General features: G+C 37.8%; 1 protein-coding gene across 1 annotated transcript; it reads left to right on the top strand.

The window, feature by feature from the left end:
• Window positions 1-6,014: 6,014 nt before the first annotated feature.
• Window positions 6,015-8,172, top strand: LOC127968336 (uncharacterized). The gene is made up of 3 exons (XM_052569480.1): window positions 6,015-6,077; window positions 6,166-6,222; window positions 6,703-8,172. The coding sequence occupies exons 1-3, from the start codon at window positions 6,032-6,034 to the stop codon at window positions 7,227-7,229; spliced, it is 630 nt and encodes a 209-aa protein (XP_052425440.1). The 5' UTR covers window positions 6,015-6,031; the 3' UTR covers window positions 7,230-8,172.
• The last annotated feature ends 8,408 nt before the right edge of the window (window positions 8,173-16,580 follow it).

Below are 16,580 nucleotides of genomic sequence, written 5' to 3'. Positions count from 1 at the left end.
TTTCTGTCCATTAGACAGGCAAATGTAGGGGAATGCAAAGCATTAGATCAACCAATCTTTAATTGTAAAACATGTAGACAACACGGCACAACACACTGTAACAATGAAAGAACAACGATGAAACAAACTATGCTTACTGTAATGCTTCATATTACTGTAGTATTTTAACACTTACAGTAGCACATTACACTTGCAATTTACAGTATACAGTAAATACTTTTCTAAGAAATGCACTTACTGGTTTGTTAATGTTAAGGTATAGTTCACCCAAAAAAGAAAATTCACCATATCTGACAGTTTTGTATATTGATCCAAAGTTCTGAAATCTGACAGCTTTGCAAAAGTTGAATCCAAACTAGAGATGGCATAATCTAATTAAACACACCTGCATAACAATATACACATACTAATTCTTGAATGAAAACTAGTCTAGTAATTAAAAATAACTAGTATTAAACTAGTATTAAAAATAAACATTATGTTCTCATATTGTAAACGTATGCAAGTTGCACAATTAAAGAAGCACCATGTTGTTTTCCTTTTCTTTGCTTTTTTGTATAAGGTACATCACATTCTTCATCTGCAAATAAAACAAATGAACAATTATGCAGTTTAGATAGCTTTAGATATATATCTAAAATTTTACACTAAACCTAAGAAGCTTGTAAATTTGACATGTTAGTTTTACTCAACCTTGCAAACTCTAAGTTCTGTATTTGGTATGACTTATTTGTTGCAATAAGCCCTATAGAGCATGACATCATTCTGTTTGTTGCAGTGTCTGAAAAAGCATATTTTGAGAAAATAGGAGCAAAAAAATTATAAAATATTAAATAAAAATCCAACAAACATATTCACTCTTAAAAACTAAGGTTATTTATTGGCATTTATGGTTCCACGAAGAACCATCTGTAATTTACTGGTAACATTCCAGAAATCCCCTAATGACACAGAATAAACACCCACACATTCAATCTGGCATTTAATGCAAACACTGAAACAGCCAAGTATCGTGACCCATACTCAGAATTTGTGCTCTGCATTTAACCCATCCAAAGTGCACACACACACAGCAGTGAACACACACACACCCGGAGCAGTGGGCAACCATTTATGCTGCAGTGCCCTGGGAGCAGTTGGGGGTTCGATGCCTTGCTCGAGGGCACCTAAGTCATGGTATTGCTGGCCCGAGACTCGAAACCCACAACCTTAGGAGTGAAACTCTCTAACCACTAGGCTACGACTTCCCATTTAAGTTTCAGCATATGACGATGAACTATGGCTCTTTTACTTTCGTATTTTGTGCAGAAAACCCTCAAGCTCTTCTTAGCCAGGAAGAGCATGAGAGATTCCTGCTGCCCACACACACAGAGTACATTCTTGAAAATAAAGCATTCAAATGGGGTTTCTCACAGAGATGCCATATAAAAACAATTTTGGGTTTCCCAAAGAACCTTTCAATGAACAGTTCTTGATAAAGCAATCAACAATAGTGTGAAATGTGGAAGTTTTACATGTCTTAAACATATAAAGTGACTAAACTAGTTTTCATCACCTTTTTACAAACCATGAGAATCCATAAAATCATTCATTTCACCCCTTCATTCAAGTGCTTGGTTCACACATGCATATATCATATAACTGTTTTTCATAGGTTTACTAATGCTACGAAGCCATAAGCAGTCTCTTACCATCTACAGAACTGAACCAATTTGTCTAAATGTGGTCTACATTCATTTTACTGTTTGCTGACTAAACCTTTCCGGTGGGATCGAGGTAAGAAGATTAGAGGTGGATCGTGATGCAGGAGATCAACTTAATAAAAAGAAAAAGAAAAGAAATGGAATGCTATTGAAGAGGGAAATTTAAAGTTAATTACAATTTTCATGAAATTATAATATAAAGTCATACATAGAAATACAAAGAAATATTAACATATATTCCTCACATAATTATTAAAGAGGTCATAACATGGGAAATCTAAATGGCCTTGATCTTTTAGCATATAAGAGGTCTTTGTATCGTTAAAACATCCTGCAGGTTTCATAGCCTAAAATGTCCTCCTCATTTTAAACAAAATGTTTATTTAATCAAGCTCCAAAAATGGGTCGTTTGGACCCGAGATGTAAGATGACGTCACCTGAGCACAAACATACATTGCCTCCAGTACAAGACCTAAATGAATAGTCATCTTTTCACCATATAGGCCCCGGTCCGCTGGCATTTACTCACGTAACGACTGACACTTGATTGCGCTGAATGCGACTGTCGTGTTGCGTCCAAAAAAAAATTGAAATTACAAATCACTGCCACTATCTTGTTTACACTGCAGAGCCCTGCACATGGCATACAGGAATAAAATAGTAGGCGAAATCATGCACACGATATACAATTTATTTCCCTCAATTTATAAATTGTGCACAAAGTTTACTAATTTGTTCCTTCAATTCGCTAAATCATGCACACAATTTATAAATCAAGGCAACTAATTAGCAAATCAAGGGTACGAAATTATTGTTGGGCGATATGGTCATTTTTCAAATCGTCATATCTTCAGCCCGTGAGATTGACGATACACAATATTATTGTGCATGGGTGGAGCAAGAGAGAGACTCTTTGTTTTTGTATTATTTAATGACTAGAAAACATTTGGTGACAGTCAAAAGTCAGTTTTCTAGTCAAAAAACATTTTGGTGACAGATTGGTCGCATCTGTGCACGGAAGTTATCAGTCTAAATCAGTCAACGGTGAAAAATCTATAGTTGATTTCATTAAAAGTCCAACAGTTTAACACTAATATTAGACATAAACGAACACGTAAAATATAAAGTATTGAAAACAGGTAAGTTCATATATTCGGAGTAAAATTTAATTGAACTGATGCATCAGTCATACAGCGCTCTGGACCGCGCTCCTCATGATGAGACCGACGCAACGCCACAGACACAAGAATGAGATGCATTCTAACATATCTGTGGCATTAAACTCAGTTAGTGAGGACTCGTTTAGAATATTGCACATATGTAGGCCGTTCAAATTACTTGTTAAAGTGCAATAAAATACCTTTTAAAATACCCATATGCAGACGACGTATGTCTGTTTGTGGATGAAGTCTTCGTAACGGCCAAAACGATGTATTTTGCATGCATCACATTATGGTTCGGAGTGCATGAAAATAATAAGGCGGCGGCAGAGTGAACTTATCATCCATAGTGGTTCTCACGTGAGATAAGTTCACTCATGTTATTATTTTGTCTTTACTTTATTTGTAAGCCAAGAAAGAGTTAATCTCACACATATGAGAAGAGCATGTTGCCGTGTACCAGCCTTTAAATGTGTGGGACACCAACTCCTCATTTTCTATTCCTTTCATTTCATGGATTTAATGAGTTGTCTGAGTCAAAGAGTTACAACTTCTTCAGCGACAGGCTCTAATCCTCTTTTGAGCGCGTGTGCTGTGTGTGTGTGTGTGTGTGTGTGTGTGTGTGTTTGAAATGCGGTGCTGAGATGAAATAGCTGGGCAGTTTGATGTTATAATTATAATAGGTTGCCTAATAAAAATAAAATATTTATTATTATTATTATTATTTAATACATTAATAGGAGAATGAGCATAATATCATCTTGATTATCGACAGAGAAATCTGCTTTTGTCGATATCTCTGACTATCGTCGATACACGATACTATCGTCTATCGGCACAACCCTATACGAAATAGTAATCGTGTGCACATTTTAATACATCGAGGGAACGAATTTGTGAATTGTGTGAGTTATTTATTTTTTCTTGCATGTCACGTGTGGGGCTCTGTAGGACACAGTATACAGATGCGCATTCACTTTCTGACACAGTCCATGTGGTACGTGCTCGAGCTGGAGGCCATGGAGAAGCAGATCCGTGACCTGGTGGAGAAGCAGGCCCTGCTGAGGTAGCAGAGAGCCGTGCTGGAAACATCCAATGCTGATGCTCACAAGTCTGAGTTTAGTATACAGTGTGATACTAACACTCCCACCACCTCTAATCCATGTGTTTCTCTGCACAGGCCCCATGCACCCATGACATGATCTTCCCAGATGTTCTTCACTCCGGCGCCGGGACACCACGGACCCTGGGTGTACCCCCAGAGGAAGATGTGAGACAGATACCGTGTGATGACCTTTCCGCCTACACCGCCTCTGGTCTTTGAGATCTCCACCCAGAACCACTTCGATCCCCTCTGCAAGATAGAATGCGATGCTGTGATCGTCGGAGACTCCATCGTTCGGTACGTCCGTGCTACTTTAGCTGAAGGTAAAGTGCACACTCACTGTTTCCCTGGTGCTCGTGTTCTCGCGATCCTGAAAGGCCAGGAGCGCATCTGCACTGTGCTGATAAATGCCAGTGTTAATGACTCCAAGCTGTGGCAGACGGAGACACTGAAGAGGGACTTCAGGAGCATCATCATGTCAGGACCGCTTCCCATGTATCGATGAGGACACTAAAGGTTCAGTAGACTTTTTGCTTTATACGAATGGTTATTGTCATGGTGTAAAGAACAGAAACTGCTCTTTGTTAACAATTGGAATATTTTTTGGGAGTTGTCCTAAGCTTTTTCGCACTGATAAATGGATGGATGTTTTTATGCCGTAGCACCAAAATGCTAAAGTTACAACTTCTCATCCCAGAACATTGCAAGGACTGATTAAAAATGTCATTTACTGGAAATATTCCAGAAATGCCCTATATGACACAGACAGACTTAACACCCACACATTGAGTCTGGGAATCAGAGCCAATGCTGAAGTTTCAATAAATGATGATGAACTGTGCCCCTTTCAGTTTCATATTTTATATGCACACTTCTGCAAACATACATGCTTACAGGGGCATATTCATAATTTCAAAGTGAGGGGGATAGAAATTGGCTAAGAAGTCAGACTGATAGACAATTACCAATAATTTGTATTCTGTAAAAAAATTTCTTAATGTCAATTTTAAGATTTGTCTATACCACTTTTTATGACAGAATAGGGCAGAAAATATATTTTATTGATTCTATAGACCACTGTAATAAATGCTGTGTCAGTTAGCAATGCATTATTCAGATCCTTATTTATTACCTGGAGATGACTTGAAAAAGACACATAAACTGTATATTGTCGCAAATATGCATGTATTGCCTTCACATTTTTTATTCAGCTTAGCTACAGCGCTGGCTGGATGCTTTTGTCCATATAAGGGAAAAAGTTAAATATTTAAAGAACCTGGACATGGACATTTTCGATTCCACAAAAGGGTCATGTGGAAAAAGTGTCTTTTTAAAAGCATTTTTAAAAGTTCTTTAAAAGTCATCAGCGAGTTCTTAACAACAAAAACGTAGCATCAGAATTTTTATTTACTGGTAATTTTACAACTTCTCATCCCAGAAAATTGCAAGCTTTTTAAAACTGTAATTTACTGGTAATATTCCAGAAATCCCTTAATGAGACTAAACACTCACACCTTGAGTCTGGGAATCAGAGCAAACGCTGAAGTTTCAAGATGAACTGGCCTTTTCAAGATTTTGCACAAAATCCTCTTTCAACTAAAGAAGAGCATGTGACTTCTGCAAACACTTTTTAAGATGGCATGGAAAGGCTTTATGGATGTTGGAATAAAGTTTTCTTCATGGAACCACTGATGCAAATAAAGAATTGTAATTTTTAAGAGTGTTTTTTTGTTGGATCTATTGTCAGGGTCTTATGGGATGATCAAATTAGATTATATTTTTTCAGACAAGATATGATGTGATTCCTCTAAGGCTTCAGCTGTAATAAATAACAGGAAAAAAATAATAAAAGTCATAGTTTATGTGTTCATCATACACCACTTCTGTTTGGATATTTCTTTTAAGTGACAATGGGCTCCATATGGGATGGAAAGTGATCAAGGACTTGCACCTACAGCAGGACTTCTTGTTTTTGGCTTTTACTTTCAGTTGCAGCTCTATACAGTATATATATGGAGCAGAATCACTGACCGAGACACAACGACACAGAAACTTGATTCAAGATGTCTAAAGAACTACAGATGAGCCATCAAGGACATGGTGGAAATGGTAAGTGCATTTTAATATAAAGCTTGTTGTTTTTCTACACATCTGTGTCTATTTGCACTGCATTAAAGCTCATTTGTTTTATTTTCAGATGAAGACTGTGCTATCCCCTCTACCAAACATTTCCACCATGGAGATGACGAAACTGGTAAGTGTATTGTAATAGTTGGTCTATATTCACAGACTTTGCACAAACTCTACATTTTATTGTTATTTGTTAATAAATGTATTTATTTTGTCTATTTATGTTCTTCGTAATTTTCTCAATGTAGTTTGTTATACAGTAGTCTATATGCTTTTCTTAATATTCCCAAATGCTGAAGGTTAAAGAAACAGGTGGTTGCTGTCACATTTTGAAAAAAAATCTGAAATATTTGTTTTAATAAATAATATATTTTTTATTTAACAATTTAAATATATTATCACTATCACACTATGATGGCAAACCAAATCTCAGACTGAACCACACCAAATACAGAAATATTAGCTTGCAAGGTTCACTAAAACTCATCACATTTACAATGTTCTTATGTTTAGTGCAAAATGGCATACATGTATAAAGCTTATTGTTTCCCTAAACATCCATGTCTATTTGCACTGCTTTGAAGCTCATCCGTTTCATTTGCAGATGAAGAGAACGCTGACATAAAGGAAATCGACGAGGCTCCCATAAAAATTTCAAAAGCACAAGATACGTCAGCTAGTGCTTCAAGCGAAATCTTAAGCCTGATTGACACAATTGACCGGAAAGCAAGAACCAATGCAGACGGCGGTTATGCTAAACAAGGCTTTTATGCATCAGGTTTTGAAAACGAACCAGGAAAGAGGATTCCCAAGGCTGGATACCATGCAGAAGCAGGAGTTGGACGAGCTCGTGCTGAATACAGTGTATTCGAGGCAGAAGCCAAAGGCCCAAACGCCTCAGCTGGTGCAGAAGCCAGTTTGGGTGGAGTCGGAGCAATGGCTCGGGCTGAAATCGCCAGTGCATCAGCTAAAGCCGGTCCAGTTGGTGTGAAAGTGGGACTAGGCTTTGACACGGGTGCATCTATTGGTGTGGATGGGGTAGAGGCCAAATTCCTAGGAACTGGAATCACAATTGGTCCAAAAACCAGTATATCTGTTCTGGGCTCAGAAGCATCATGTTCAGTCATGTAATCACAGAGACCTATTATTATTAGGGCCGGGACTCGATTAAAAAAATTAATCTAATTAATTAGAGGCTTTGTAATTAATTAATCGAAATTAATCGCACTTTAATCGCATATAAATATTTGACCTGAGAACAGTGAGAAGTAATTTTTTTCACATGGATTTATAGTATACCATTGAATAATGACTGAATACATAAGTTTAAGCAACAAAATATTGTTTATTTTTGTTCAACCAAGTCTAGCAGACCAGTGCAATTTTTGCCATGAAGTGTAGCAATAGCATATTTAGAAACAATTTAGAAATATTACATTTCAGAAATTCAGGAAGCTTATAGGTGCTGGAACCTTCTGTAAAGTGTTTTTTAAGTAAAACACAATAATGTCAATTACATTCAGAACATTGGAAACACTGACTATTAGAAAACATCTCTCTGTTGCTTCAGAGGCCATAACATACTAAGTCCAACTCTCAATAACCTTGGCCAAAACAATAAAGAGTTCAACATAAACTGTTGCACCAACAAAATAATACATAGTTCAACATAAAGTGTAAAATCCACGCTAGCTGCTATATGTTTTGCGTTGAGGTGATACTTGAGGCTCGATGTGCTGCAGTATTATGCGAACGCTAGTTGGTGCTCCAGTATAATCGGTCCGCCGAAACTCATCCAGTGAGAAACGTTCCGTGGTGCAAAAATAAGTTATTAAAAATGCGGGAATTTTGTTTTCTGTAATTAATTAATCTTAGTTAACGCGTTATTTTTTGTGTAATCAATTAATCTCAATTAACGTGTTAAAGTCCCGGCCCTAATTATTATTATTATTATTAATAATCTTTAATCAGTTTTAATGCAGAATTAGTATTGTTATCGAGTTATAAATACACAGAATTATTATACATTATACATACCAAGGTAATTTGTAATTTTTTCATGTTCAAAAATAAAATTTCTCTGAATGACTAATTTGCTGTATAAAACTCCTCATATAAGTGTCTGCATGTTTGATTCAGTTTAGACAGTTTGCAAGAATGTTTAGCATCCATTAACACTAGTAAACACAGATCTGTAGAACAATAAGATACAGAATGAAAGGAAATGCCAACAAGAGCCAAGAAAATTCCATGCTATTTCATTCTGTATAATAGCTACATTTTCACTAAATCGTGTTCAAACATAAATAAGGGCACTAGACAAAGTTAAAATCTATATACCATTGGTAATTAATGAAACCATAACAGTAATATTAGATGACTAGATCCTTTCAGGCAAGTCGTGCCACTCGGCCGCCATCTTGGCAATGCCTCCGGGCAGCTATTTCAGAACAACAAGACCAGCTCTTATCTAAATGAATGGGCAGAGAGACAGAACTACACTTTCACTGGTCACCGGGACATAAAAACAGCATGTATAGAAACAGCAGTGAAATATGATAAAAATCACTGAAAAAATTTGATGACTTTGCCCCAAAATAAGGTTAAAAACGCCTTTTCCCCCACAGGTTATACCTTTACTAAGCATGCGCATGGGTTCCTCAACTGTGCGCATTTGCAGTGGAACCAGAGAATAGGCTTAAATGTTTCCCGGCTTGCCTGTAAAAGCAGATGATTGGCTTTCCAGCGGGAAGGGGCGGGACATGTGCACACAACAGCCATCTTTGCCGTTACAGGTTTTCCTTATATAGATGTATTGAAGATTGAGGAAGTGACATGTCTCTTATAAACTGTCTCTGCCCATACTCAGAATTCGTGCTCTGCATTTAACCCATCCAAAGTGCACACAGCAGTGAACACACACACAGCAGTGAACACACACACACACACACACCCGGAGCAGTGGGCAGCCTTTTATGCTGCAGCGCTGGGGAGCAGTTTGGGGTTCGGTGCCTTGCTCAAGGGCACCTAAGTCATGGTATTGCTGGCCCGAGACGCAAACCCACAACCCTAGGGTTAGGGGTCAAACTCTCTAACCACTAGGCCACGACTTCCCCATCCATGACTTCCCCATTTTAAAAGCAGAACTGAAATCAATGAATAGCATTCTCACATGAGTATTTTGACTGTCCAGGTGGGTGAGGGCAGAGTGAAGTGAATTCACCTTACACAGTGTGGAGTAAACATCTGAGGTGGAGATTGTGAGAGGCAGTTCATTGGGTTGATGCTCAGCTTTGAAGAAGATCTCCTTATTATTTTGATCAAAACAGGCATAAAAGTGATTGAGCTTGTCACAGGAGGAGGCAGAGCTGGAGGGAGGCATAGTGCTGGGTGGTTTGTAGTCTGTGAAAGTGTGTATGCCTTACCACATACGCCAGGGGTCCGAAGAACTGAAGTGTTCTTCAATCCTCTGTTTGTGTGTGAGTTTGGCCTGGCAGATACCCTTCCTCAGGCTGGCTCTGGCTGACCTCTAGGCCTTACAGTCTACAGACCTGAAGGCTGCATCTCAAGACCTTTCAGATATATTTGCATTATACTGGCCCTTTCACCAGTGGTATGTAAGGTATGTAAGATATTATGTTCACAATTCACATCAGACAAGTGGCAACATGATAAGTTGGAAAATTACGCAGTGAAGTCTTTATCCAGTCATGAAAACAGAATTCACAGTTAAATGAGGAATGTCACGGAATTTCTCATATTTTTTAATAATTAACCAAAAGTAGGTCATTACACTTAAATCAAATTACGACATGGACTAGTATCTGTAAATATGAAGCCGCAAAAGTCGTTATGCATCCTGCATATTCTGCCTATCTCTGTTAATGAAAAAATTCAAAGGCTACTTGAAAGAAAAAAATTGAATGAATAAATGAAATTGTGTTATGACTTCAAATGATTAGACTTGCTAAAACACAGAAATTGGTAACAATAAAAAATAATAATAATATGGTGAGAAAAAATAAAACATTTCATAGGACCCTTAACCTGTATTTTAGTTAAACTTTTAATAAATTGATGTAAAATGTATATACTATTACATAAATATAAATATATATATTTTTTTTTTTTTATTAAAGTAGAAATCAGTTTACTAAATAATAACATTTACTGACTGCTACTTTAAAGGGATATTATTTGTGTTGTTTATTATTATTTTTATATATTCTGCATCATTTTATTGCATTTTGTGTTTTTCAGTTAAATAAAAGACCAATTATCCCTATATATTTCATCATTGAGGATTTCTTTAAAAAGTTTAAAAATCTTGTCTCGTTCTCATGAACCCAGTCTCATCCTCGTCTTGTCTCATGGGATAAGTGTCTTGTCTTGTTACACCCCTAGTAAATAATGACATAATTGTATTTAAATAAAATTTTTGGGTGATCTCTTTAATGACAGTCTGCAGTTTAGTAGGCTCCTTTCCCTTTAAGAGCTGCAAACATTCATTTCTTTCTCAACTGTTCACTTTCACTTTAAACATTACTGTTTTTTTAAGTAAACCTTGAGTGTTTTTGACAGAATTAACGCAATTAGATGATAATTACGATAATTAAGTAATCAGTTGGGCTGATTACATAAGTAAGGCCTGGTTCACACGGGACGATTTAAAAATTGTCGGCCGATTTTCCAAATATGAGAGACCCCACACACAACGATAAAAAATCACGGGTTTAACAGTTTTGGTCGTTCCGTGTGTGGTGTGCAGCCACACGGCAATATCAACACATCACACACGAACCGATTTGACTCCCGAGCATTCCCAGGTCAGACGGGAAATCTCGCAAAATCCCTCGAGATCAAACGTGACTTCAGAGTAAACAATCATGGTGGACGAAGAGGATGCAGTGGCCATAGTTTGTGCTTTGTTTTTTAACGAAAAAAAAAACATAAGAAAAACAAGAAAAGGCGATGGTCAAAGAGGTGGAGACAACGCGAGCATGGACTATACTTGCTATATCATAATATGGAGATAAGTTGTTGTTTTCTCTCATAGAAATGTTGTTACGTACTACACAGATTAATAACCGTTGAAATAAACGTTCATATATTAGTTTCCATGTACTCTGGTGGACTGCAGTTGTGGATGTAGTTATGCCCATCGACTTTATTTGTATTTGTTATATTATATACGCCGGCTGTTTTGATTTTGTTTCCCGGTACTATCACTGCCTCGTCACCTCACTTTCTGATTGGCTACACGCCACAGTCCACAGGCTGCGTGATTGTTTGTCCTCGGGGGACACCACACACGAGACGAAATCGGGCCAAATAAATCCAACATGTTGGATATCCCCGATTTGAGATCGGAGCGGTCCCGACATTCTTCCGAGCAGAGGAGAGCAGTCTTAACACACCACACACGGCAGGAATATTTGATCAGATTATTTTACGATAATCGGAGCATCCTAAGATTGTCGGAAGGGGTGAATCGGGGCTAAAATCGGCCTAATTATCCTGCCGTGTGAACCAGCCTTAATGCTGTTTTACTAGCCTTTAAGTGTACGGATGTTGCAGACGCTGACTCAGGGGCGCCGCCAGTAATTTTGGGCCCCATGACAAAAAATCTAATTGGGCCCCCTCTGTGCAGCTGTTTTCACCACATCTCTAGGACCTAACTGTCCCATCAAACGCTTTACATAACTCTAATCAAAGGCTTGCAACTGTCTTGCTGCTTGTAGTTCAATACTGCTAGCACAATATTTACTGCTGGTGATTTGTAAATGCAAGTCTACAAACAGTAAGCAGTTCACTATTTGATGCAAGATTAAAAGCCACCATAAAAATGTTTTTTTTAAAGTTGTTAAAAAAAATTTTTAACCTTAAAATAATGTTTCCAAAACCGTTTCAGTGGTTCAAGTTGTAACAGGGTGAAAGGCAATTATGCCTCCCTGGAGTCCCTGGAATGATGCTAAGTCATTACTACAGTGGTAGCTAATTTATATGTAGTTTTCAAATTAAAATAATATTTAATTATTCTCTCTTTAGACCAAATCAATTAAGCTTATGATAATTTTTAATAAAGGAATACATTTGGAAAATCTTGAATAAATTATGACAATTTAGATTTTTGGGTGAACTATCCATTTAACAGAAGTGAAAAAGGAGCAACTTTACAATATTTCAATATTCAAAAAATATTTTACATATATTTATATATATATATATATATATATAGAGAGAGAGAGAGAGAGAGAGAGAGAGAGAGAGAGAGAGAGAGAGAGAGAGAAAGTGAGAGAGAGAGAGAGAGAGAGAGATAGATAGATAGATAGATAGATAGATAGATAGATAGATAGATAGATAGATAGATAGATAGATAGATAAAAGAAGATTTTTACTAAACATGTATACATTTATTTAACGTATTTGTTGGTTAATTTGGAATGCTGCCCTTTTAAGACGGAAGGCATGCATTAAATACTGACACACGTTCAGTTTTCACACACCTGTTCACGTTCACTTAATCAATAACCTACTGTATTAAAGTGAGAAACTCTGCACAATAAACATTTGGACTGCTGTGTGTGTATTTGAGCGCTGAGAACTGATCGCGCGCTGTAGATGAGAACTGAGGGAGTGGAGCGAGCGCGGAGAGAGAGCACGTCTGACCGCGGTCAAGCCAGCCGTCATCAGAAATTATTTGAGCTCATCATTACCTCTGCACCCCTACGGCCTCGTCCTGAAAGCCACTCAACTTGCATGTGTCAGGGTTTATGAACAGATTAAATGAAACAGGACAAATTTAATCTTGACAAACTATGTATCATTATAAAGATCTAAGCCTCGGGCATCGACGACAGATCGCTGCTTTTCAATGGAAAGCTTATAAAGACTGTATTTGCTACATTTGTGTAAGCAGTGCACATAAAAAACATGAACATTAGAAATGCTGTACATACCAGATCCGTCGTAATAAGGAGTCATAAACACATCCACAGTTGTAAATCCCGGTTCAGTTAGGAAGGTAAGGGTCCACTGAATGACATCTCATGAAGCACGTCCAACGAAGCAATAACGTTGTAATATGGATCATAATTCCCTTGTTTACGTTTCAGTTCTTCAGCGACAGAACTGTTTGCGTCTGTTATGGAATAACTCGCGGTCGGAAACTGCGTAAAAGTTTGTACTAAAAAAAAACGGCATGGTTTATTTGAATTTTGGCGCTCCCTCATGACGCGCTCTGACGCGCCTGTCAGCTGATGGAGGCGGAACTTACAGCGATTGCTTTTGTCTTTGTTTCTTTTTAATTTTCGACAGTTTTTATATATGTGAGAGTGTGTTTTATGTTGAATGTGAATGTATCTGCATGATTACCATCTGTTTGAGTGCAAATCATCCCAAATCAGCTCGCTATTACTGTATGATTACGGCTATCAAAGTGAACGCGTCTATATTAATAGAGAGAGTGGTTTATTTACTTTATGGCACATTTGTGCTATTACCATCTGTATAAGTGGCCATCAGCACATCAGGACTTATTTGCATCATAATTCATTGTAAATGCTGCATTTCTAGCAATCTCAGGATTTTCTGTAATTGTCAAACAAAGTTATATCTTTTTTTATTTTTCTTATTATTCTTATTTTTCTTACTCAAATTATTCTTATTGTATGTTTCTAGTGCTAAAATAAATCACTTATATGATGTCTAAGTTTCTGTCTAGTGTTTTATAATTGAAAAAAACTATGCAGTGGTATGTTTACTGACTAAATAGTTTTTTGAAGCCTTCAATACTATTAGGAAATATATTTTCTTATATTTGGGGGATGGGGGGTCTAGACATAGTCTCAGAAAAATATATGCAGGGGTCTCATTTTTCATGATATTTTATTCAGATTTGAAATAAAAACTCTTTTCTAGACTTTCTACTTACTTTTCTAGATTGCTCCAGGACTCATTTAATGTATTTTTATATCAAATAAAAAAATATTAAGGTGTGGTAAAAAAGTTTGAAGGCACTTCAGTGTCTATAACTTTTAATATTTTTGAGCATTATCAAATCAGGTTGATAAAAATTAAAGCCCAAAGTGTCTTCTTTCCAAAGACACCAAAATTGTGTTTGTAACACACTTAAGTAGGAAACTGTTACAATTATAAGTTAGGTAGAGCACTTTCAGCAGTGAGTCCCATAATGGGGGGTGCTGGCTAACAGGATCATTAACTGACTGTCTGCAACTAACGAAACACCGTCACTGTGGTAAGGCAGGGCCAAACCATTTCATGTAGATACAGTGGGGTGGTCGGTCAATATGGATGTTTTTTTGTTTTTTTTTGGTCAATGGTGATATTTAACTTTTATTGCCAAAATAAGTAAAATCCAAGACATCATTCATTTTATTATTGTTTGAAATATACTCAATGATGATGTTTTATATAGTGTTTAATATAATAAAAATTTTACAATTCATTTTTACCTATTTTTTGGGCCCCCTGTCAGTCAGGGGCCCTTGGAATTGTCCTAACTTTTCCCCCCTATACGGCTCCCATGCGCAGACTACTTATACTACCGATAGGGTACTCTGATGGTCCACTCCGCAACAAACAACTTGCTGTCTTTATATGGTTTTATCGACTGATTGTAGAGGTTCAAGTAAAAACGGGCTTTGTGGTTACCCGCAGAGCTGGATTAATGCAAAGGCAAACTAGGCACGTGCCTAGGGCCCGATTGGCGGGATGGGGCCCAGACAGAGGGACAAAAAAAAATAATAATATAATAATAAAAATAAAATAAAATGTACAAATGTCCTATTTACAATTGATTTCAATATTTATTAACTAAAAATAGTGATGATGTTTATCTTAACCATAGACTGTAACATTACGTCACATTAACGCCAGCCCATGACTGTATTTAGTTAGAGGCGCCAGCCAGTTAAGTCCGAGGAGACGTCAGCGGCGGTCAGAGCGGGACAACAAAGCTAGCATGCAGGTATGTTTTGAGTAGGCTAACATTCAAGATGCTTTCGGGTGCGGCAAAACTTAAAAGAAATAAAAATGAAGAGGAACAAATGAAGAGACAGCCGTGAGCTTTACAGAAGTTTCTGTCGGGCAGCCGTCCGACAGCTGTGAACCTGCTCGAGTCAGCAGAGCCAGAGGCCGAGCCAGGCCCGGAGACACGGCCCGAAGACGCGGTGGAAGATGCGGCTGGAAGACACTGCGGCGCCCGCACCATCAACATCAGCGCCGTCACAGTCACAGAACGACAAACTGATGGAAGAACAGCAGCCAGCCAAAAGTGAGCCCAATATCGTTTTGCAGCAGGAGCCTCTAGACCCAGAAAGGGTATTAAGAAAGCCACCCATCTGATCCTGCAAAGTGTGACCAAATTGATGACAGGATGCGTGAGTACTTTGCACTAAACCATCCCTGTCAAAATATTGGAGATTTCTCTGCATCACAGAGGAAATATGGAGACATTAACTGAAGCTTAACCAAGGAACATTTCTTTAGAAAAAATCTAAATGGAGAAACCCTGTCAAGAAAATGGTTAGTGTACTCACCGTCTACTGGCACTGTATTCTGATACTGCTGCAAGTTGTTCAGTATAAGAGACAATCAATTTGTCACTGGATTTAATGACTGGAAAAACTGTGCTAATCGCTTGCATGAACATGAGAATAGTATGGATCATCGTACGGCTGTGCTGAGTCTATCATCACTTGGAAATAAAAATGCACGCATAGATTCAAACATAGTACAGCAACAGGAGTCTGAGAGAGCATACTGGCTCAACATTTTGAAACGTATAGTGGCAACTATTCAGTTTCTTACTTCACGAGGACTGCCCTCCCGTGGGGACGATGAGTTAGTAGGATCACCCCACAATGGGAACCTTTTGGGCTGATTGGAGTTAATTAGTCGCTTTGATCCACTTCTGTCAGAGCATCTAGCCAGATATGGAAACAAGAGCAGGGGACATACCAGTTACCTGTCCTCTACAGTTTGTGATGAGTTTATTCAGCTGATGGCTGAGAGAGTTCTGCGTGCCATTGTAAAAGTAGTTAAAGATGGCAAGTATTTCTCCATCATTGTGGACTCAACACCTGACGTCACACATGTTAATCAGCTTGCTTTGATAATTCGCTATGTCCTGAAGAAAAGTGGTGAGCCTGGCGAGAGACTTTTGGAGTTCGAACCACTACATGGTCACACTGCAGAACACATGGAGGAAACACTCAAATCTGAGTTAAAAGAACTGGACATTGATTTGATGGACTGTCGTGGGCAGAGCTACGACAATGCTAGTAACATGGCAGGGAAATATTCTGGACTCCAAGCAAGAATAAAAAATAAAAATCCTAATGCTGACTTCATACCATGTTCTGCACATTCTCTTAATTTAGTTGGTGCATGTGCAGCAGAATGTTGCCTAGAAACAGTTTCATTTTTTGGCTTCATTCAAAATCTCTACAACTTCTCAGC

The sequence above is a fragment of the Carassius gibelio genome, chromosome B11, assembly GCF_023724105.1.
Source record: "Carassius gibelio isolate Cgi1373 ecotype wild population from Czech Republic chromosome B11, carGib1.2-hapl.c, whole genome shotgun sequence".
Classification (NCBI taxonomy): domain Eukaryota; kingdom Metazoa; phylum Chordata; class Actinopteri; order Cypriniformes; family Cyprinidae; genus Carassius; species Carassius gibelio.
The sequence above is the reverse complement of the archived record's forward strand: the minus strand, read 5'-3'. Positions and strand labels throughout refer to the sequence as shown.